At 34.3% G+C, this 25253-nt stretch overlaps 1 protein-coding gene across 5 annotated transcripts in view; it reads right to left on the bottom strand.

The window, feature by feature from the left end:
* LRRC49 (leucine rich repeat containing 49) overlaps positions 1-25253 on the bottom strand; it is a 39784-nt gene that overhangs the window by 12235 nt on the left and 2296 nt on the right. For 2 of the 5 annotated variants that reach the window (XM_071755023.1, XM_071755022.1), the window contains 8 exons: positions 24475-24660; positions 22943-23042; positions 21811-22014; positions 20252-20318; positions 15652-15795; positions 11973-12034; positions 5661-5808; positions 1332-1415 (listed from right to left, as the gene is read on the bottom strand). In XM_071755023.1, coding sequence (XP_071611124.1) covers positions 1332-1415; positions 5661-5808; positions 11973-12034; positions 15652-15795; positions 20252-20318; positions 21811-22014; positions 22943-23042; positions 24475-24660 — 995 coding nt within the window. Of the gene's footprint in view, positions 1-1331; positions 1416-5660; positions 5809-11972; positions 12035-13598; positions 13660-15651; positions 15796-20251; positions 20319-21810; positions 22015-22942; positions 23043-24474; positions 24661-25253 lie in introns of those variants that run through there. The other 3 variants (XM_071755024.1, XM_071755025.1, XM_071755026.1) reach the window with 3 other exon arrangements.

The following is a 25253-nucleotide window of genomic DNA, read 5'->3' as shown; positions in this document are numbered from 1 at the left end:
CACCAACTTATTTTAGAGTTCAGAGACACTTAGCTTTTCAACACTATAAAACACTATGTATGACTATATTTACTGATTTCCCATTTCTACGTGTTACAAAATACATATATATGTACATAGCTTACAAGAAAAACAAAAAACCCCACAAACTATGACTGTTTAAAAAAAAGCTTGTATCTCAGACTTAGTTACATTGTTTTTTTGTTTGTTTTGTTGGTTTGGGTTGGTCGGGTTTTTGTTGTGGTTTGTTTTGTTTCATTTCATTCCAGTTTTTTAAACTGAAAATATACATGGATACAAACACACAGGAAATCATAATATATTCTTAGACACTAGACATGGAATTTTTTACCATTCATATATTTATTGGTTTTTTTATTTTTTAAGTGTACTATGAACATTTTTCAAAATAACATTAATATTGCGTCTTATTCTCAGTTACATACAGTTGCCATGCTTCTTCCAACCTCCTGCAACTACTTTTATTCCAATGCCCTTAATATTATTTTACCTAGGCAACTCAGCAAAATGGACACATGAACATTTGTTTGTTTGCCAAATTGAAAAAGCTTTTTGTATAACCATTACTGGATGACAAAAAGTGTTAGGCACTTTTTTCTCCAGAGAAAAATGATTTGGAGAAAAATGGGGATATTCACACAACAAATGGAACGCAGACACTCTTGGATCCTTGAACTTTGGTCTCCTATTAGCAAGATAGGACCTTGAGTCACCAGGCCCATAAGAATATTCTGGAGTGCACCTCAGTCTCCCCTGTTCGAGCTATTCCATCTGATGTATATAAGCATTAACTTGGCCAGGTGGTCTGGTAGATAAGCATTTGTCTGAAAAAGAAGACAGCTGGAATCTAGCTGCTGCTCTGATGATGTTTAAGTCTTTCTACCAAAAGGAACAACTTCAACAGGAAAGAATGAAGAAAGAACAACTTCAGAACACCCTGCATGGCAGCAGTTAGAGCACTCACCTGAAATGGGGGAGACCAAGTTCAAGGATTTGAAATCACTGAAAAGTCCTTTACTTTAATCTGGTTTTAATCTGGTACTTCTGTCTCTGGATTTGTGAAAATGAAGTGTGCCATCCTTTTACATATACCACAGTCAGGTATTCAAACTGGGGTTTTTGCTAAAGTATAACTTGCATAGTTGACTGAAGGAAGTTTCAGTTGTGGAGTGCACTGCTTAAGCTGTAAAAAATTCTGAAGAGACAGAGGCATATTGGGATATGCAAGAACTAGCATAAAACAAATACTAGGATACAGATTATTGCTGTAAACTGGCATGTAGCAGGTGTAGAACAGCCATAGAAAATACCTTAAGCAAGGACTGTTTATGGCTTTCACGCTTCCTTTCTTCCTCTCTCCTTGCTGCAATGGATGCCATACGTCTTTCTTCCTCCTGGAAGGAAAAAAAAGGGTTTTTTTTGGTTCATATTTGAAATGCACATTTCAATTTTAATACACGTTTAGGATTTTAACCATTTTATTTTTTCTAAGTACTATTTAAAACGACATTATTGTTAACTACATATAAATAAAGAAATAAAGAAGAAATACATATCTACCCAGATGGAAATACTGAAGCTATTTAAAACTAGTATGACAATGAAAACATAAATATAATATATAAATATAAATATAAATATAACAGTGGACTGTATCTTTGCAATAGATTTTGCAATCAGTAGAATTTCTTAGTGAGAAAAGACACAGAGCAAATGAGCTAATTCTATTTATGCCCAAATCATAATCTAGGACTGATTTGTGTAATTATAAACTGTTTCCAGGGGCTTACTTTTCTCATTCAGCAACACAAGTTGAGAAGAAAAGAGTATTTTCAAAGTTTACTGTAGTACTGTATTTTTCACCAAAATTATTGCTGATGCAAGAAGTTCCAAGAAGAAAGTAATTGATTCCTAAATAATTAAAGCTATGTAAGTAAAGATGCTTAATTTTCCTGGTAAAGCAATCTGGTACTGCAATACACCCATGTGAGGTAGAATGCTCCCTGTTTACCAAATTCTCAACATTCTCACAGCGTGGTATTTTTAGAACGTATATTTTCCAAGAAACAAAAGAAACATTCACTATGAAGTGAAGAGCATAGAGTCCTTCCAACACAAATATTTGGGAAGAACACTTGAACTTATTTTGATTTACTTCACATGTCATTTGTGTGTTTCTATTAAAGTATCTTCCCAGAATGTATAGAAAGTGTTTTGATTTTCCTCGAAATAGAAAGCTCCTGTCCTAAACTTTTCATTTTCACTTTCTGGAAGGTTGTGTGTTAAGAAAATTAACAAACAAAACTGAAAAGAAAACACCATCAACCATGAAGACACATGTCAAAAATTCTATAACAATTAAACATGCTATGTTTAGAGCACTGTAAGAATCCCTAAGCACATGGGTGAATGCTTACTAATAAAACAAGAACTTCATACTTGAACATTGCTATTAGATTTTAAAGAAAACAAATTTCAAAAGCACAGGAATTGAGGCTCACATAGCACATCTACCCTTATCTGTGCTGAGCCCCCCCTGATACCCACCCAAAATAATGGATTTGACATAAATATGAAAGGTGATTACACAAACTTCCAAACTGTTTGCCTAGGACTTCAACCTGATATGCATATATGAAGTGAGAAGAGTAGCTTCATGCAGGTTAAGGCATGAGGCTTCAACAGAGTTAGCTTTTCAAACCCAACTGTGTGCACAGATTTCCCTAGAACACAAACTGGTAAGCTTAACTTTTTTTTTTTTTTTTTTTTTTCACTTTCACTGTCTTAACCTTCTCTGATGACTTTACAACACATTGAACATATTAAGTAACTTAAAGTATGTTTATGCCTCAAGTTTTTTTGCTCCCTAGAAGTTTGATTATAAAAAATTGGTATGCAGAAAAAACCAAAATGTAAACAAATTTTCCCACCAAGGAAGAGGTAGCTGAAATTATCCATTCTATTTGGCAGAAAACAGCTGTCCAGTCATCATATACTCAGCTCCAAACTAACTGAGGTATTGCTGCTTTGCACTAGGGAAGGGAGAATTTGAGAACAAATTCACACTAATCTACAGAAAATTAGCCCTCATTAGTTTTATTCCTTTTAAAACAACTCAATTTGGTTTTGAAACCTTAAGGCAAACACACACAATATTCCCTTATTCAGTTTTCTCTCAGAATCCACAAATACATCCTCTTACTCTATCTTCCATTTCAAAGCCTTCCTTTTGTCCAGGCCAAATGCATAATTTCTGACAGTGTCTTCCACACAGGAGTGTCTTTGTTTGAATCAGTCTGATATACAAAGAATGAAATGAACTAACACAAATTACATTCTAACAAGAGTCTCATTAAATGAATCTTCGAGTCCTATTAAAAGGATCTTTTTTCTTTATCAATAGTTTATCCTTATGACAGACACCTTAAAAATTACTATTTCATTGACAAAATAAATTCACTCAGCCTAAAGAGAAAATGTATCCTAGGTTTGTTCAGTATTCATAAAGGGAAAGCTTCTGAATAAGGACCAATGGCTGAATGTAGTTCTTCTGGACATCAAACCCGTATACATTTCTTGAGTAATATTACAAAACACATTCAATTAATCTTGAAAAACACATCACCACCCACAAAAATCCTCCAGGAAATGTACATAACCACAATTCATTTTTACTACCACTCCCTCTCTTTTAGCTCAGGCTCTTTTGAAACTCTATCTCCCTTTTTCTTTGTTCTCCCTCATTGTGCTGCTATTGTCTAGAACTTTGGTCTTTAAACCAGCCCTTGCTGGACAAGGAGGGATGCTTTTCCAAAAGGTCAAAGTGCCAGATGATGAAAATAGGACTTAATTTCCTGTTACATATTGAAATTTCCATTTACTAATTCTCCACTTTCCATCTAAAAACACACTACATGGCAAAGGAGCAATATACACAAACAAGCAAAACCCCCTAAAAATTAAGAGGGAGAGAAATACAGTTTTTCTAATGAAGCAGAAGTCTCACTTTCTGCAATGAGATTTTGAGGCTGTAGGCTTGTGTTCTCCAAGTGAAGAAACACTAAGGACAGCACACAGAGGGATAAAGCACATTAAAGCTTTTGCCACCCTCATAAAACCTCTCCACTGGAGCTGTCAGAGGCGGTGTGTGATGCTTTATCAGGCTGAGCACTCCCTCTGCTGCTAAGAGAGCATCACTGTCACCCAATGCCACGGGCTGGCCAAACCTGAGCTTATGGCAGCAGCCTTTCAGATAGGTAAAATCCAGCAAAACCTAAAAAGGACCCTAAAGAGACCACGGTGGAATGCACTTACTCTTCCTCACTAGTTAGTGCTTTAATATTACTCACACAAGCCATTTTTCAGCAAATGATACTATTTAACACACTGGAGGAAAAGATGGGTAAGACAGCACAAAATAAATGCAACATTTCCTGAGTACATCTACCCTAAAACTATTAAAAAAATTTCACTATAGCATAGAAACTGCTACAATATACTTGATATAAACTACTGAACATATATTTCTGTTTTGAAAGCATAAAAGGCTCAACACTGTGCATTTAAAACACACAAAATTCATCTCACACTTGCAGTAGGCAGACTATTTGTTATATATACCAGAGAGACTGAATTTACAAAATGGAAGAATGGCTCTAGTAGAAATAATAGCAAGGAAAATCACAAACAAATCTGACAAATAATTTCTTAATGAAATTTCTTAATTTCATAATTTGACAATGATCTGCATCTCTCGTTTGTTTGGGGTTTTTTACTTTCAGTATTAACTTAGTACATTTTCTGAAGACCTGAGTTAAGAGAGGATTATGACCCACAATAATGGCTACCAGTTCCTGAAGTATCTCACTTTCAAGTGGAAAGAAAGAAGGAAATTGGAGATGCTTCCATAAAAATACCACAGTGGTAATGGAAGAAAAAGTTAATTGTATTCTGGATAAAGCAGAACAACCTGTTCCCTGATCAGCAGAGAAATAAGCTAATAATCAAAACCAAATAGAGCTCTCCTACTTTAAGCATCCAGACCTTATAAAACCTCAGTGAAAAGAAGCAGAGTTTTACCATTAAAATAAGGCAACTTGTCTTTCAATTTGGGAACCACAGCACATTTAAGAGAGATATGTATATACATAAACTATTTATAATATATTTATATATGTGTGTGTGTATACTTAGCAAATTCAGTTGAAAAAGTCTATTTAAAGTGTTGGATAGCATGTATTCCTGCTTAAACACTTTATCAGCAAGGAATTTGTACACATAGCATTCATATTTTAGTACTTTATTATATGTCTGCAGATACTGTCTGATTACTGTTAGAAAAGACTGGAGGAAAAAGATAAGCTGAACTGTAAGTGGACCTCTCATGTTTTCCATATACATGTTATCTTTTGCATCATAATTAGCTCCATTTTATACTGATGGTGGATTTGCTACAGGACAACAGGATAGATGATAAAGCAACAGGTACAATTTATAATACAGTACAGCCATTGTACAAAGCAAATGAGCAATAAAATAAGGTATATGTAGGAAAAAAACAAAAAACAAAAAAAGCATAACACTGCAACACTTCTGAATGTAAGGATCTAGCAAGACTGATGAAAACAGGAATTTCTTACTGTGATTCTCTTCATATCTAGCTGCCGGAGCTGCATCATATGATGGAGAACAGTGTGTTTGTACCATGTCTCCTGAGCTATTGGGTTGCCATCAAGGGTGATATCTGACAAAGATGAGGAATCAGCAAGGCACAGAATATCCTCAAAACTGTAACCAAAAAAAGTTTGAAGTTTTAATGTCATAGAATAGGAATAATTTTGATATGGAACATTTTATTTCGTAAGGACAGAATATATTTACCTGCATAGAAAACACCACACTCATCATTATTTTGTTTAATAAATCAAATTACAGTTATTTTTAAACACCAACAGCTGCTACTGTTAAACTTTCTAATCTCTTCACATGTAGCTAGAAAAAAAAGATGCAGAATAAGGAGAACTTGTTAACTACGGCAGTATAGTTTCACATAAGCATTACCCCCTCAAAATAGGATACATCTCAACCCACATTCTTAAAAATAAGACAAGATGTATTTGCCAAAGCCAGCATGAGAATCATGGAAATTACAGGAAAAAAGCCAACATATATCATAGAATGACCCTGGCTATTCGCAACATCATTAAAATATTCAACAAAAAACAATCATAAAAGCATCATATTATTTTCAAAACAGATGTATTGTTTTGAGTTGAGTCTACAAACAGTAAAAATTTGGCTCTTTAGACAACATTTAATTTGGGTTCCTGACAAAAATAGCTGGACTATGTGAAATATATTCAGAGATGTACAGGCTATATCATGTTCTGTTCATTGAAGATGGAATGTATAAAGAAAGCAGATGACCTAATAAACACTATTTTTAAACAGAGAACTGTTTAACTTTCAAAAAAAGCTGAACAGTTATAGAAGTAAATGACTCCTCAACACCTGTTAAGAAATTGATTACAGAGTGTATATATATATATGCAACTATGTACCCATCCTTATGCACTTTGACCTTTAAAAGTCAAGTCTGATCAGGTTAATTAAGTTCAAGTGGAAAGTACGAAATAATTTGATTTTGTATTTTTGAAAAGGAAGTAAAAAGTAATTCTGAAAATCACAACAGAATCACTGAAGATCACAAAAATAGACACAGATGATCATATTACTAGGTAAACAAAATACATTCTGAAATGAGGCCAATTCTGAATTGGAAAATATGGAATTATTACCATTTTCATTGATAATCTGACAATATTATGGATTTCATCAACTTAGAGTCCCCTCTGTTGGTGGTAGGAAAGGTCTTTCCTCCACTAATACTTTGGAGGATACCAAAGCTTAAGGACGCTCTGATATCAGGAATCAGAAATGGTTTGCAATTACATTAATAGTAAAGTAGTAGTAATATTAAATATTAAATTTATTAATATTAAATATTATTAGTAATATTAAAGATTGTCATTAAATAAAGTGGCCCTGCCTTTATCATTGGTATCACTCAGCTTTCAAAAAAGCACACAATAATCTGCTGGGCACTAAAATTCAGCTGCAAAGGGCTCCAGATCTATAAGAATGTCAGATTTTAAAATCAGGAAGATTTTATGTATTAGATAAAAACTATTTCTGCCACAACAACAAAAAAGAATTAAATATAACAGAGAAAAAAAACCAAACCAACAAACCCAAACAAATAAATAGCAATTAGTCTCAAGCATCAGAATAAAGGCCTGGGTACCAACATGAGCTAGCAAGAGCAAAAAAAAAAGGCATCACTTAATAAAAATCTCAAGAAAATGAAAGCAATTAGTACAGGATACAAGTAATATATAAACTATATAGCAAAGGGATGCAGCAGAAAAATGACCAGGTGGAAGATGCTACTACCTGTCTGCTTACTGTACTAAAACAACACAAGAACTGATGGAAAATAAACTATGAGCAGATTCCAGTGAATGGTGCTCACCACATTTGAAGAACTGGGTGTTCTGTACATCTGGTTAAGACAACAAGTTTGATTATAACTTTCTGCTTCTTTTTGTGATCTAGTTTCCTTTCCATAAAACAGCTTACATAACCACATTTTTGGAAGACCAGACTCACATACAACTTAAAATACATATTATGTCCTGAAGATAAATGACAATCTTCCTGAATGACACAGAAGTTAGTAAAGCAAACTTGTAAATATGTTTGAAAAAGAAAACTGAATTTCCATTAGGGTAGAAGAGATTTTGCTTGACAAATATGAAAATTTTGGGGGCTTTAAAATTAGTTTCAAATAACATAAACATATTTATTAAAAGCATTAAATTTATTTAGTCCAAACACTTCCCACTACACATTTAACCAACAGGACTAGTGCCATTACATACGACTTACAGATTTTTAATAAAACTAAAATCTCCTCATGGAATGACAGAAATGTTGGAAGACTGTTAGTGCTTTCATGTCCTTCCAGTTATACATACTGCTATGTTTTAAACTTCTCAGTGCTTCAGCATATCAGAACATTCATTCTGATGCTAAACCCTAAGTGCCTGCTTTATGCTTTTATCTGCTTTATTAACAGCTCAATTTTAGAGTAAGACAGTAATGCAAAATAGCTATGTTTTCACATCTTTGGATATGTAAAACAGATCTATGAAAAATGGAGCTCTAGAAATTCAATGTAGAAAACTTAAATCCCTGTGCTTCATATACCAGCATGCCAATCCTAAGCCAAGCAAAGCTTTAATGTAAGACACTTACCCAGCAAACCTTTACAACACAGCTTCACAACCAAGCTTCTGTTTGCTTCCCAGCACACAGGCTGCTGTAATAAAGCCAAGTGGTGACCACCCTACAGGAATACAGAGGCTAAGTCTCAATATTCTCCCTACCCTCCCCTGACCACAAAGGAGTTTTTAACTTCCTTGTGAAAAACAAAGCAGCTGTGGATGATGCTGTTCCACACTGCCTCATTCAACCTTTGTGTGAAAAGACTGTTTCTCTTTCCAATAGACCTTCTTCAGCAGGACTCTCACCAAACTATGGCAACCACCTCTCCTTCCCTGTCCTTCTTTCTAGAAGAATTTATCTTTGCTAAAATGGTAGTTTCAGCAACATAGAAACAAGCTGTGAATCGTGCTAAATTACAGAAAAGAATTTACTGGAATTTTTTTTCAGAATAGATTGGTTTTAAATCTTGTGTGCAAGGCTCAGATTCCTGGATCCAATTCTCCCCTTTGATGAAGGAGACACAAACCCAATTCTCCTGCATCACCTGAGAATGCAACAATTAACAGCAGAGTATTTTGGAGTGCTGCAATCTCAACCTTCATCAGTGAGACACAATCACATTTACACATTTAGTAGGCAAGAAAAGGACAGAGGAACATTTGTCCTCTGTTAACAGTCTACTTGACAGCTGTGTCTTCTTTATACGTTTGCATCAATGACTTTCAAAGCATGTTCCATGAAGGGGAAAAGCCCTGGAGAAGAGAAGTAAGGGATTGTACTTGCTGTAGTCTGACAGGACACCCAAGATTGAACTTTGTGTTCAAAAACATTCAAAGAAGTAAACCTGTACTTTCCTAGGACCACTGAACTACTGATGACAACAGATGTCACCGCAAACTTTCATTCCTCTTGTACTGCTTTTGTTCAAGTTTTTAACATTTATAAATTTGCATTCTGCTGGAAAAATTCTTGTGTTTTTATTAGGCTAAAAACATTCCTTCTCTCAGGTTTCTAATTCAGGAACCAAATGAAGAAAAACAACATGTCCTTTGAGCTGGTAACCAACTTATTCCCTATGGCTAGACAACATGCCATGTTATATAAAAAAGCAAACATTAGAGCCAATACAGACAGCAGCTTAAGAGTGAAAATATGTATTTTGTTTCCAAGATTAAAAAATGGTCTTCCATGTTCCCACATTTTGAAATATGAGAAATAACCCTCTTTCTGAACCTCAGTGGTCTATCTTTCCTGAAGAAAACAGTTTCTATAGTCTCCTCCCTTTACCACATGGCAAATTAAAAATGGGATTTTCCCCCTTCTTTATAACTAGTTCTAGAGATACATATTACCTTCAGCCATCAGCAATGAACGCCTTCCATTTGTAACTGCTAAATTTTGGGGGACTTAAGCCAGAAGTAAGACTTCTTTTGTTTCAGATCAGCATCAACTTTTGCAACATTTGGCTTGAGCTTGTATTATCTTGCCAATATATGCTTTTTAATAAAGCTCTGCAGAGAAACAGCAGCATTGAGGCCTCCTCTGAAGCATCGGGGAAAAAGAACATCAGTGATTAAGCCCATGAAAGATATTCATGCCTTAAGTAGTGATAATTTTTAAAAGGCATTCCTGAATCTTTTACTGAAAAAATAATTCATATTTATCAGTATGTATCAATTTAACACTTAATGATTTTTGCTGACATGCAAAAATAGGAAACAGTAAAGCATGCCATGGGAGTGCAGCCTCAGAAATGCTTATTTTTACAGATCACTAAGAAAATATTTGCATGAACCTGTAACATAAATATATCCAGGGTTTGGCAATATACTTTTTTTTTTCCATTTGCCAGTATTCTCCATGCAACTACAGTTAAACAAACTGAAATATCTGTGTATCAACTTGGTTGTCTAAAAGCAAAGTCAGTTCTAAAAACACAGCTGGTTTTAGGAAAAAATTTTTTTACTATTACCATATGGCATAACTCAACATCAGTAATTAATTGGGATTTTCAGCCTTCAAAACTGCTACATCCAATAGAATGCTATTATTTCAAAAACCTAAGCTAAATGTGATCAAAAGAAATTTTTCATTGGTAATAATGTCTGGTAAATAAAGAGTTAAACTGATCCATCCACCTAGCTGCCCACATATGTATACAAAATTTCATAGAAAAGCAATGTCTTTTGTTTGACACTAAATTTATTCTTGTACTTCTCTGTATGAATGTTCTAAATGAGTGTTCCTAGCCTACATGACAACTAAGGCTTGATCTAACAGGAGTTCACCCAAAACCCCAAAGGGTAAATGATAACAATCATGATAAAGTACCAAGAAGCTAGTGATTACATAAAGGTGGAGAAATCTATTTAAAAAAACCTCAGAAATGTTTTTCCTTCTTTGAACATTTTAAAAAGAACATGAATTTGCATAAAACAACATGAGGAAGGAGTCAGAAAGCTACACAAAATATATTAAGTATACAAAAAGGTACAGAAATTCCACTGACTGCAGTGATGCCCCCTGACTGCAAGAGAGCCAGATACTGCAGTCCTCTCATTGTTCTTGCCAAGCTAAGACATTTTTAGAAAAACAGAAACAAAAGGCACCTTTCAATTCCAGAAATTATTCAGAGTAAAACTGCTAACTCACTCTCTAGGAGATTAATTACAGGAAGAGTATACTGAAGATTCCTGAACTTCATATATATATATATATATATACATATATATATATATTTTATTTTTTTTAATGCCCATGAGTATTTAAGGATATCTACTGCACTGGTACTTTAAGAGCCTAAAGAATACAGACAAATAGGTTGGAGCTGTCTGCAAAAAACATAATGCAGGTCAAGTTAAAATATTCAAGTACCTATTACAATGAAAGCTCATACCATGTATAACATTTTACAGAGAAAGCAGATACCACAGAAACAGCATGGTATTTCCAGTAATTAGAGCCTGAAGCATATAAGGGATTAAAAAAAATAAAAATAAAAATAAAAATGCGGGCACTTTTAAAACAGTGGCACCAGTAGAAAAGCAGACTACTAAATACATGAATATGAAAAAGCACAGAAGACCAACATTTCTATTAAGACCAAAATGCATTTAGTTACTTGAAACTGTACAAGGTCTGCCTTGAAAGTTGAACTGTTCAGAAGGGAACTGAAGAGAAATAACCACAAATATACCCTTCAGACTTTATTAATAAATGGACAAGTAAAATACAAGCATGAAATAATCTCATCATCCTAGACAGAATCTGAATCAGTACTTTGTACAACTCCATAAATGCTGATTGTATGTTAAATATGAACCTTGTGCAATGTTGCATTAACAGATAAGTAATGAACAATAAAAAAACATTTATAAAACTATCTTTCATTTTAATCATAATTGTAAAGAGCAGGATAACTTTAAAATAAAAAATACAGGTTTCCTAGTAGAATACTCATAGTATAGATACATTTAAAAGCCAAGAATTTCTAGAATTTTAATGTTTGAAGTAGAAAACACAATGGTTTGATTATGCTATCTTGTGTTAGTGGAAAAAAAAAAAAGTATCTGCATTAATAGTGTCTGAATTTAAATTTTACTGAAATACATCTCCTATAGGATACTTCAAATAACTGATAGGAAGCAAACTACTGTTTCCCTTACCTAGATATATTGTTGAAGCTGAGGAAGAGACGTTGGAGACAGGGCAAAGTATCCACATCTTTCTAGAAGGAAAGACAGAGGCATAAATTCAGTAGCTGAAAGAAGTGCTTGCACCTCTTTGCCTTGCCTGATGAAGTATTTTCATTTCTATATGCTATAACCTTGCTGCAACATTGATTTCTGTTGAAGATGCAGCTCCATTTCTCTCTAGTGCAGACTGCAAGGGAGTGTTACAGTGCAGATATCTACTCTGCAGAACAAGCTGCATCACTTGGAAAGCAAATCATGTTAAAGAAAAGAGAATAAGGCTGCTTCTGTTTTGGGAAATGAGCCAAGGTGCTGTCTCAGCATTTAAGATGCAGGGTAAACACACTATAAAAAAAAAAAAGAAGAAAAAAAAAAGTTTATTTCATGACCATGCTGAAGTAAGGTTTTTGAACTGCAATACAGCAGTGCAACTGCACTACCAAAACAGCAGTGACTCTTCTGTCAGGGAATGATCTGAAGGACTCTGTCACCTTTATAATTAAAATTTATAGAAAGGAATGAATTTCCAGAATGAGTAACTGGGAATTTAACATATGCCACTAAAGACCTTTACAAAAACCCTCTAAATAGTAAAAAGGTCAAATATATAGTAAGATAAAACATATTAACTAAGACCAAATTTCATTTATGAAATATTAATCCACACTGGCCAGACAGCACAGTCAGCACTGATTCAGACACCATCCAGCCACCCAGGCTGTAAGCCTGCATCTCCTTATGCTACTAAGAAGCATAATCCAACTTGAAAGCAGTGGACACAAACATGTTACATACAGCACAGGGAAGAATTACAGGACTCAGTATCCTGATTTCAGCCACAAATCAAATTTACAACTCTTTGTCCCTTCATATGGTTGACATAACCAAAACAGAAACAGAAATAGTTCATAGTATCCAAACAGGTGAACACAAGGCAGCTCTAAAGAAACCATGCAGCTGCTATTAATGAAACACTGAACACGAGCTAACAAGAAGCACTGCTGAGAGTCATAGCTCTGCACACAATAAGCAGAGCTTATTAGCTCAAGACTGCAGTACCAAAACTCCTGATACACAGATGTTCCCAAACCTCACAGATCAGACCACAGAAAAATGAGTTCACAACAGAATTACATCTGGACATCCCCTCTGTCCCCATGGCTACTGATCCTAAAAGGGGAGAGTGCACATGAATCAGGTTACTACTGACAGGAGGACAAGCATTATAGGGCTCTGAACAGTAATTTTTAGGCAGCAAGGGTTTTAATTAATCAAAGAATTTTGAATTGGAAACTAAAAATTTGCCCTCAAAGCCAATAAATAGAGTGATATGTTGTTGCCCTGTAAAATAAGTTGCAAGTCTCACAGGCATAACAGCAAGTGTTTGCAAAAACAGGATTTGGAAAAAAAAAAACCCACAACAAAACAACCACCTAAAAGCAAAGCCTCCAGATACTTTTTGATACAAAGTCAAACAGGTCAGTCAACACACTGGCCACGACTTTTTTTTGTGAAAAGATAGTGAACACCTTGACCAGTCCTCCTTCAAGTCTAAGATCAAGCTGCAGATGACAAACCAAAATTATACTTTTTTGATACCTCAAAGCAGTCAAGCAGGTCCATCTTTCAGAAACACAGCTCATCTTCCTAATAGTGGTCCCTATTCATAACTGGATGAAAAGAAAACAGACCTTGCATAATTCATGGCACAGATTCACGCTTTTAATGCCACCAGTCCCTTTGTAAATATTTATTCTGTCTATTTGCTATTCTTGAGAATAGTCAGACTTCAAGATATTTCCAGTCCTCCAAGATACAATTCAGCTATAAACCAAGCCCCAGGACTGCCTTTTAAAATCCTGCAGCTTCAGATGAACTAGAATTTATTCTTACAAAAATAAATACTTGTGATTCAAGTATTTCCAGTTCTCAATTAGTACCTCAAAGGCAAAATATGGTCCCAAAATTGCTAAGACAAGGCCAATGACTTATAAGAGAGTATTATGAGTTTAATTGCTCATACAATCAGCACTTTAGTTGGATATTATTCTATACAGTTAACTGCCATGGGTACAGAGTTCAAATTGGAACCTCACTTTGTTGGATAAATGAGAATATGATCTTTCCTCCATGAGAATAATGCACTTAGAGCAGATTCGGGGGAAGTGAACATCAAGGAAGGTTCACAAAAATGTACTGAAAGTTATTTAAATTATATTGATTTTACTTCATTATATTGGTAGGGCAAACTTTTTAAAATATATGTTAGATTCCTTCATTTAAAGAAATATTCGAGTTTAAAAAGCTTGATTCACAATGATAGCACTGTCATTGTTGCTAAGCTATGATCCAAAAAAATAAAACCAGAAAGCAACTTAATCAAATTAGAGTGAAAAGTCTGCATCATAATATCCTTATTAAAATTAGGAAAAAATTAGGAAAGGGACATATATTTATATTTCAGACAGTATGATGTTTCCAAGACTTGACTTCATATGATTTGAGTCCGTCTTTAGAAGGAGAGATAGTGTCATACCTGCTAAAATCATGACCCAATTAAAACCAGAACATATCACACAAACACAAAACACCATTCCATAGAAATTTAACTGGGGTTAAAAAAACAAAACAAAACAAAACAAAAAACCAAAAAGCACTTACAGAAAAAGTACTTCCCTGAACACCACATCATCTTCTAAAACACTCTCTGACCAGGAAAGACTAAAACACTGAGGGCACAGAGTCCAAGCCTGTAACTCACTACTTCAGATTTCATGCTGACTCTCCATTTGTCAACAAAGGTACAATTTGTCAACAAAGTACAAGCTGCACATGAGAGGAGTGAAAAGGCAGCAGCTATAAGCAAAGGTAACTCCAGGTAATATAACTGATGTAGGGGAAAGATGGAATCACAGAATGAGCAATATGCAGAAATTTCTTCCCTTCTAGGTATAAAACCAATTCATATATGTCAAGCAGCAGGAATTCAAGAGGCTCAGCAGCAATGGGAGATACCAAGAATTTTGATGTCCAGAAAAATACAGCTATTTAAGCAGACGTACTCTATTATTTATAAATGTTTATTACATTATTCTACTTATCATACATGAACTGCAAACAAAATTGCAAAGTGAAAAGCTTTATTTTTTAGAACATAAAGACTTATAACACTAGGTTACAAGTTCAAGTGGGAAATTCTGCTTTTAAAATCAGTACCCATTTTCTCTGCATTTGCCTCAAAGTTATACCATAAGGAGATGAAATGGAAGATGGTGCGGCTGCTTTGCAGAGCTACAGTAATTAAGAGAGGATTTGTTTCTAGGAAACAAACTTGTATGGAAGAAGTATGTAAATTTGTATGTTAGAACCACAAAGCTGCTTCAGAATCTTTTTTCAGCCCCTGAAGATCCACCATAAGCTATCCCTACAAGCAAACACCTTTAAATATAACACCAGTAATAAATTGCTGTTTGTTTCACCTTTATGTTGCAAGAGTAAATATTGCAGCAGAACAAGATAAGCAACACACTATGGGAAAACATAAGATTTCACAAACATGAAATGGTGATGTGACTTGAAAAATTTACAGTAATAGTACACTTTGTTAAAAACACAGAAAAAAAAGAGAAAAGACAAGACTTTTATTCCTTACTATAGCAGAGACTTGATTATGACGAAGGTTGAGCTCTGTGAGTGAATCCAGCCCATTAAGGTTTTCTACCATGGTTATGAGGTTTCTGGCCAGGTTTAACACTCTCAGTTCACTCAAATGATTGATGTTTTCTATTTTAGTAATCTGTGGAAGAGATTTATAATTATAAACATGCATGCTGTGTTTTATATAGATATACAGTCAATATGTATGTGCAGATGCATTAAAAAAAATAATATATGAGCAATTAACTTAATAAAATAGTGTCCTTCTTGTGTATCTTTCTGAACCATGATAACCATGTGCTAAATTGCTGAAAGCACATTCTAGTCTGCTAGTGATTAAAAACTAGTGGTCACTTCTCTACAAACTTTCGACTCGTACTGAATTAAAATTAGTCAAGCAGTCCTTACCATCAGAAATTCAATTACTTCATAAGTGCTGCTCTGTAACAGCAATCTTGAAGACACCATAAAACTAAAATGACTGATGATTAGATGGTATATTAAAATGGAGAAATTTTGTGGATGGTTGATCCTTCATTTGTATGCAAAGAGACTTAAACAAACATTGAAATCTCCGGTATCAATGCAACAAGAATATGCAGCACCAAATCTCTACCATCACAGAAGTCTGCACCACTCTTCCTCCATGCCTCTAAAAAAAAGCCAGTAGCAGCATTCACAGCTTTATGGCTCTATGTACTGGAGTTCCAGACTGATTTTACAGCAGGTTATGAGGACAGGAACCTGCTGTGAGTAAGGGGCAAGGAGCCACCAAAGCCCTCTGAAGAACAAAACAATTATACCAAAATTGGAGCTTGTAAGGAAATACTCCGAGCAAGTAACTGCTGGAATGAGCAAGACATACCCAAAAGTTAGAAAAAAAGCAGCAGCACCCTCCCCCTTCAGCGTGTTTGCTCCATAGTGCCCAGCACTCCTTCAGCAGGTCACAGAATCCTGTGATTAGGAAATTGAGGGATTAAAGTGACTGCAGTAAGAGGCAGCTGCCAGAGATTTGGTTTTATATTTAATATCCCATTTTAGAGATTTTGGTGGTACTGACAAAATTTAAAAAAAAAAAAAAAAAAAAAAACAAAAAACCCCACAAAACATCAGAGAGCAATAATAGCTACTGCCCCTTAATTTTATTTTTGGCTTCTGGAAATGGAAACATGTTTTGCAAAGGCATTAATTATTGCTCTGTCGAAACAATTTGGGTTCATTTTTTGCTGTTTGTATTTGTCAGAGTGATCTCCTTAATGATCTCTATTCAGATATTTCTTTCTCACACTGATCTGTGAACTGTCTTCCAGATTCTATCCAGAGATGTACACAACACTTGCCTACAGCAACATATCATGGAGAAGATGAAGTACTTCTACCACACAGGAATATTCACATCATGGTCTTACTGAAACCCGTGCTGCATGGCAGGAAAAATACAGCCAGTTACCCTGCAGAGACTTAAGCCTTCTACAACATGTGGCATTGCATCCAGGGATACAGTGCACAGTTACTAACAAGTATAATGAATTATTTTTTAATTAGAAGGATCATCTGCTGGAGCTCCTTTAGACACCCTGTACCCAAGCACACTACTCCTCCTCAAAGATGCCAGGATTGGATGCAGACAGGCAAGATAGTGACTGGTGTCACACACCTTCCCAGTGATTATGAACTAGCTGATGCTTTATACCAGCACAAATCAAGCCCTGCCAGTTTCCAGAAAGTGTCTATCAGCTCCTGGAATGGGAGAAGAGGTAAGGTAGCTGTTAACAATTTGAGAAAAAAATTTTTTTTGTAATTTTCCTATATACACACGTGTGTACACATGTGTAGGTATGTATCTATAAGCTCATGACATATGAATTGAATGTGCTGCTACAAGTAGTATTTCAGCTTTTTAGCATATAGAGGTAGGTAACAAACCCAAAAGTAACATCTTAAACCAACTTTTGATCCAACATATAAATCTTCCACTTGTATGTATTAGATGCCGAACATAAAAAAATTATCAGGATACAAAAATAATACAGCAACAGAAAATACCACCACTTAGAACAATATATTTAGACAGAAAGACCTGTAAATGCAAAGCCAAGAACAGATGGTTAGCATGAAGAGCACAGACCTCTGCAGATGTCTGCTTAGCTAGAATTATGGCATGCCACAATGCAGAATATTAATCCTGGCATTTTACTGCTGAAGCAAATGTGATGATTTCATCAGCAATGTATAGACATACTCCTCATCACTTTGGTAAGTTTTAAAATTAACTCTACTGGGTTTTCTGTTTAAATTATGTATGTATGCATGCATCAAGATACACTAGCTTTTAGTCTGTACTACTTGGATAAGAAGCCATTATCCTCTTTTTTTAGAGAATTCAAATAATTTCTCCTAATAAAAAAACTGTATGACCATTTTCTGTTAATTATAAATCAAGAAGGATTATTATCAACAAATTTTAGTTGTGTTTTCAAATACATAAAACTTTAAAACAGTGAACAAAACCAGTATTTTGTTTTCTTGTTTGCTTTTATATCTGAATACTTAGCTATAAAATACATACATTTCAGAAAAGGTTGTTATGCAGCACATAATCACCCATCAGTAACTGAACAGCACACAAGTTGCATCTTTTAGCACACATTTCTGAGATTATAAAAGTTAAATCCATGCCTGAAAAGTTAGGTTGTATTTTTTCCTTTTACTTCTATGCTTGAACTTTTGCTAAAGAAAACAATTCACAGAACTAAACAGAACAAAAAAAGTAATTGACTTTTAAAATTTAACACATTACAAGTTTCATTCTAAATGAAATTAAAACAAGATTCAAGTTCAACTAGACTCAACTTCCATGCATCAGTCCACTAGAAGCCAGAGTAAAGTCCATTTCAACCTCGCTTAACATAAAGTTTCTAAAAACATTTATATGCAACATATACCATTTATACTATTTACATTAACAGCAAAGATCAAATCAACAATCCATGATCTCTGCATACACTATCCATAAACTATGCAGAGTGCTTGGAAGCACACCAGTTAGAAATTAAATATTTAGTTCAAAAGCAATTATAATTTGATCTGAATTAAATATACTGTGGACACAATCTTCATTTGGATATTTATTATACAAAGAGATTTTCCTTAAGTAGTAATGCCTTTAAAAACTTGATTTGGAAAAAAAGAATCATATATGGTTTATTGTTAATAGCATTGTGGAACACTATACCTGCATTTTTTAAAGCATATCAAGTTCCCAGTCCATTTCTCACTTGGGCAGGAGAAGTCCCAAAGTTCAGACCAAATCATATTAGGCAAAAAAACCCAACAACCCAACACAAAACCAGCACCCAAATAAACAAATATATTTTCCCAAAAAATGAAAATGTATAAATTTTCCTCCTCCTGTTTTTTCTCACCTCCAACCTGTCAGAAGTATTCCAGGCTTAGAAGTTTGACAATCTGCATTCTATCTATGGAATTATTTATATCCCAAGAGAGAAGGAAGGAGGAACCAAGACTACAATAATAATGTAGTTTTCCTCTTAGCTTCTGTTCCATGAACATTAACAAGTAATTTGTAGCTGGGCTCCAGCACTATTTTTTAAAAATAAGATTAATAATAGTTATATTCCAGCCATATGGTATTTGAGTATTTATGCTTTGCATCTATCAAGGCTGACTGTTCAGATTTCTTACCTTATATAGAACTACTGTGCATAATGAAAAAGTTAACATTTTTGTTAGTCTAATACATTTAAAATACCTTTACTGTTAATTCATAATAAATAATTGATATAAGTAATTCATAAATAATTCTTAGATTACAGCTAACACAAGAGATACTGCACAGTATTAACAATAGCTTAGAAGAAACACACACTAACGTACTAATCCTGCAATCATCTTGGAATATTACTGTAGTGAATTAAATATATCCATTGGAAATACCCATTAAAGAAGAATATGCCTCTTATATGTACTACAAGTAAAACTTTAAGCACCACTTGAAAGAGAAATGACTGCTTAGTCTCAAATTAGGGAAAATGAATAGACACTAAATGACTGAAATCCATTCAGATGCATTAATCATTCAAGAGCTTGAACCCTTTCTGCTTTCTCCAGTACCAATCCAGGTCTTCTGCAGCTACCATAGAATCATAGAATCAGCTGGGTTGGAAAGGACCTCTGGGAGCATCAAGTCTTGTACGGGATGTTTTTAAGATCACCAGTAGCAGAAGCACCACAACAATCAATGGGATCTTAAATTCTGTCACTTCTAAGATTACATTATTTTAACTACATAACCACATATGTTAGATCATTACACTGTAGGTGTGAGTGCTATTACACTCAGTAGACTCAGCATTTAATAACTTTCCAAAACTACAATGCTGAACACACTAAAGACTTGATACCAAGATTCAAAATAACACCATATCACCTGTTATTAATTTACTGATTTCTGGAACATCTAGGGTTGCAAAATTTGTCACCAGTTCCCTTTCAAAAAACAATAGTGGTAAGACACATAAAAGGCATTATGTCTATGCAAGAAACATTAAAAAAATGAAGTTGTTGTGCTATACCTGATTTCCGTGGAGATCTAAAACATCGAGATTTTTTAGGTTTTCCAGATTTGAAATTTTCTTTACCCTGGAAAATTTAAATTATGACAAGAATTATTTTTTACAGTAGAGGAAAAGTATCTTTCATTTTCCATCTAATACAAAACTTAGACATTTGCTCCTGCCCACCAAGAGTAAAAGAAGAATAACGAAGTTGGGATCCATGTAAAAAAAAAGATAATTAAATGAATGAGTATGCCTTATACTATCACCTTCCTGACTGTCAATAATATGCTAGCAGCAGCATGTACTTAGCTTTGCTAGGAAGATGAAAAGGGATGGAAATCTAGCAACACTAGAAAGCAAAATCAACCACCAACCTATCCAGATACCTAGATAACAAAATAACACATTACTCATTTCAAATCCATTTAGAGAACAATTATAGTGATACATGCTTTTGAGAGTTTGTTAGAAGAAAATAAACCAAACTAATCTGAAAGCCACTGCTCATTTCTAGACAGTATCTAGATTCACTATCTCTAGATTCAGCAGTCTTTTCCCCCTGTACAGCTTCACCGTCTTAAAACTTCTGTTCTTTCCTATTTCTTAGTCTGAACTTAATATATACTCAACAGCATCATCTTCTGGCTGCTGCTATTAAAAATCACTTGTATTATACATTTGCTTCAAGAATAATCAAAAGATCATAGACATCAAGCTGAAAAGTTGCCACTTATATGTAAACAAACTATACAGTACTCAATATATTACAATTTGGAAGTGATTTCCTTAATATTATCTTTCCCTTGCTCTGACATTTTGCTATAAACAAAATAAATTTCTACAGGTGAGATTTTTAATATAAAAATTGTAAGCTCTAGCAGCATATTGCATTACTGGAAGTTGCCAGTTTGAATATGGGCTGAATTAGGATATACATTCTTTGTAATGTGCACGTAACCTAAGTTTGCTTACCAATTCTTCCTTCACTGAATTTAAAGAAAAAAAGGGAACTGAACAAAATCAGAGCACAATCTTTACATGTGTGAGCAATTCCACAGATACTTCGATTAAACTATTGTAACTAAAGGCTAGAGGATTTGCACTGTATTTTTAGAAAGTAACACAACTTGCAAAATCTCTCTCCCAGCAGAGCAGAATCTATAAAAAAAAGCAATATAATCCATGATTCAACTGACTTCTTCCCAGCTAAATAAATGCATCAGGCAGAAATACTTTTTATAGGTTATAAAGAATCAATATTTTGTGACAAGAGATTCCACCTGTCACACAAATCTAAGAACACATATTTAGTAACAGATCAGAACAGAAGATTAGCTGGGAATGCTTTAAATACTTCAGAACTAGCTAAAATTTATGTAAGAAAGGAAGTTTCTGAAGAATATTACAAGAAAAAGCTTCCCTCAGTTGTATCTCTAACACTTAGCTAGTACAAGAGACCAGCAATGGTCTCACGAGCATTGAAAACTGAAAACTCTTGAGTAACAGAAACAATAGATCACAGTTGTTAAAGCACCTAAATACTTCATTGTGTAAGTTAGTTTCATTATTTTTACCTGTTCTTTCCCAACAAAAGGACTCTTAGGGACTTAAGAGTTGAAAGTCCACTTATTTCCTCTATCTGATTATCATATAAATCTAAGAAAACAAGGAGCTGCAGATTAGAAATATTCTGGATCCGGGTTATAAAGTTATGTTGGAAATTCAAAAGGCGAAGATTATCTTCCCCATCAATGATTGGGCATACTGTGAGTTTTTGTCTGAAAGTAAAAAAAAACAAAATAAAACATGCATGTAAACAAACTGGTAACTCACTTTTTACTCACTGACTCTAACTGAACAAGGAAAGCACATTATCTTGCTTAAGGTCATGCTCTGCAAGTAAGGCACTAACTCCTTACTATAAAAAAGAAGCATGAAAACATAGCAGAAGTGCCTCCAAAATTATTTGAAAGCCTGTCCTCTTAATCAGAGCTTGATTCTGAAATGAGAACAACATGAACATGGATGTTGTGACATGAAATTTTTTCACTTTTTCAAATACCCCATAAGCAGTCTATTTGAACCTATGTCTATACAATTTTTATTTGGTTTGCAGAACTTCAAATATGAAATAACAAATGTTAATTTGAAACAAAAAGATAAAGGAAATTATGCTGAAAACGGTTATTCTTATTTTAGGATTACTCCAGAAAGAGTCCTATTGACCTGATGAAACATTTTGGACTACATGAACCATACTTCCACCAAAAGCAACAAAAAAATTGATAGTCAAATGTCTTCCAGATAATTATTTCTTTTTTTGTAATCCCTGTTAAGAAACATGAAGAGACCATTCTAGAGTGAATGCATCGGTCTACAACTAATGAAGCCATAGCCTTTTTTAAGAATTCTTCATAAGTTTTTCATACATTTTATTATATTTTTTTACAGATTACTTGCATGGCCTTGCCTTTGTCTCTGAAGCTAGCTCCTTAGTTTACAATGAGAATCCCCATCTTCGATGGCTGCTGTATGGATATCTTCATCACAAGGACACAGAGGGGGAACAGCTCCTTCTCCCAGAAACACACACAAAACTAAATCCACCACTCACACCAGTGATCAAAGGTACTAGTGGGATGCCCATCTCTTCAGACCATTGGACACAGGACTGACAACCTATAGTGTGCTCCATAACCTTCTCACCTTTCCAGGCTGAGTCTGTCAGAATTCAGTGTTTTTCCTTCAGCAGGACGTTGCAATACAGGAAATGCTATTGATGAACTGCTCCCAAAATTTACATTCTCTATCAGAAAATCACACAGAGAATATATGAACTATTCCATTGTAGGATTATTCCATTAACTACAGATAATAAAAGCAGATTTTTCTTATGAAAAGTAGAGTTAAACAGTAGGTGAAAGTGAATTTTGCCTCCATTCCGTACTTTATCAATTTTCTTTCCTGACATTTGTTTTGTTTACAGCTACATCCTCTTACCAAAGCACATCCATTTGTTTAATATTTGAGAGATTTTTAACAACTGTTTGTAAGCAGATACTTTTGATTAGAATTTCCCAGTGATGTTTTAAGTTAAGGCTCTATAATTGTTTTACAACTACAGTATATGAACTCAATGAAGTTTATTATTTAACTTCAAGTAGATATTGACAGAACTAGAAACTAAAGCACCAAAACATGGTAACAGTCCCACTGAGCCACAAAATAATGCAAAGTTTTTTAAAAGTAAGCTCATGCAATAACAAGGAAGTGTTGGTATTATTTTTTCAATTCATTATCAATAAACAAACAGGCAGCCCTTTAAAGCATATCAAAAAAACTATCCACCTTCACCCATCTTGTTAATAAGTGGAAGAGGAAGGATAACTAAAAATATATCAACAGATGCATTCTGCAAGCTTTGATTTCTTGAGAAAATTATCCACTGAAAAATACTGGTCAGAAATAGATAATCCTGCATGCACACTGCCACAAGAATATAGGCTCATCCTCTGCATGTTTGCCCCTTTTTTTAAAGTTAATAGGGAAAACATTAATTCCTCAATAAACAAAGATTAATTGCTTTACCACTGTAACGAGTTCATTGCTGTCTAAAATATACCATTGTAAAAGATACCTACAGAAGTAAAGCAATTTGGTGTTGAAATTATAATCTTTTCAGTGCTACTATATAACACTTGATCACTAGCTACTCTAACACACCACTGTAAGAACAAACACTAAAATGTAGCCTTCAAAAAGGAAAAAAATGTGAAAGAAAACAAAAGTAATATTTGAGACCAAAAATAATCCATTAAACATCTTACATGTGTTGTGTCTCAGGTTTTAAAGCCAATAAAGATCAGAGACTTAAGGTCAGTCTCAAACATAACACGATGGCAGCACAGTGTTTTTTTTTTCTTCCAGTGTTGTCCCCCTGAAGACAGGTGTGAAAGATGCCTACTATTGCTCTTTGGTTAAGGAAAAGTATGCAAAAAGCCAGCATTTAAATGCTTGCATTGCATTTTGGAAAGTATTTCTAGCTGTTTCCTGATAATGATGCATCAACATCTCTCAATATCCAAAGGGAACAGTAGGCAACATTAGCTATTAATAATTCAGCCATACACTGACAGTCAGAGCAGCACATCTTAGAGAACACAACTTTTCAGTAAGATATCCAGTTTTAAAAAAAATGACAAAAAAACAATACTAACAAGAGAAGTTTCCACTATTACCTGAGCTAATACTGTGACTGCTTTGTCGGGATCTGGATTTTGTAGGTGTGTGAATAGCAGAATCACCTAATCCTGATAAAGAACCTGTATCCTTTGACTCCAAAGTGGAAAGTTCTGTCAGACTGGATGGTACTGGAAGAAACAGCTGCTTATTACGTACCAAAGGACTCAATACTCTTTGGTCTCCTGTGGGGGGAACAAATCAAAATGCAGGCTTAAATTTACTTCATAATAAGCTGCATAACACCCTAAGAAACAACCCATTCTCCACAACTGTTGGTCTTGAATTTTTACCAGAATGAGTAAATAACTGCCACAGAAAGTAAACTGATCTCCTATCTTAACCAATCACTGTTTTTATGTAACAGACAAACAGCAGCAGTGTGGCAAAAAGTCTTGTGTTTCAAGGCTCTTCCAGGCTTCAGCACTGTTAGCAGTGATAATCCACAAGTATCTTGATTTTCAAAGGTAAAAGCACACAAGAATAGGAAAAATCTTTTCATATCAGGGTTCAGTATATATATATATATATATATATATACATACACATACTATTTTAGTTTATATTTATATTAAAATGTTAAACATTAACTAAAATGTCATAGCACATAATTTCGTGGCTTCCAAGGAAATACAAAGCAGAACACTCAATGGGTTGAGGCTTTTTAGGTAGAAAAAAATATGTTCTTCCACTGATAGGCCAAAGGGAAAAAAAATGATTAAAAAGCTATCTGCACTAGGCAATAAAAGGATAGCAGGTTCAGGACATGATGCTGCAG

Source organism: Heliangelus exortis, chromosome 11, assembly GCF_036169615.1.
Source record: "Heliangelus exortis chromosome 11, bHelExo1.hap1, whole genome shotgun sequence".
In the NCBI taxonomy this organism is placed as follows: domain Eukaryota; kingdom Metazoa; phylum Chordata; class Aves; order Apodiformes; family Trochilidae; genus Heliangelus; species Heliangelus exortis.
Note: the sequence above shows the minus strand (reverse complement) of the source record. Positions and strands in the feature narration are given on the sequence as shown.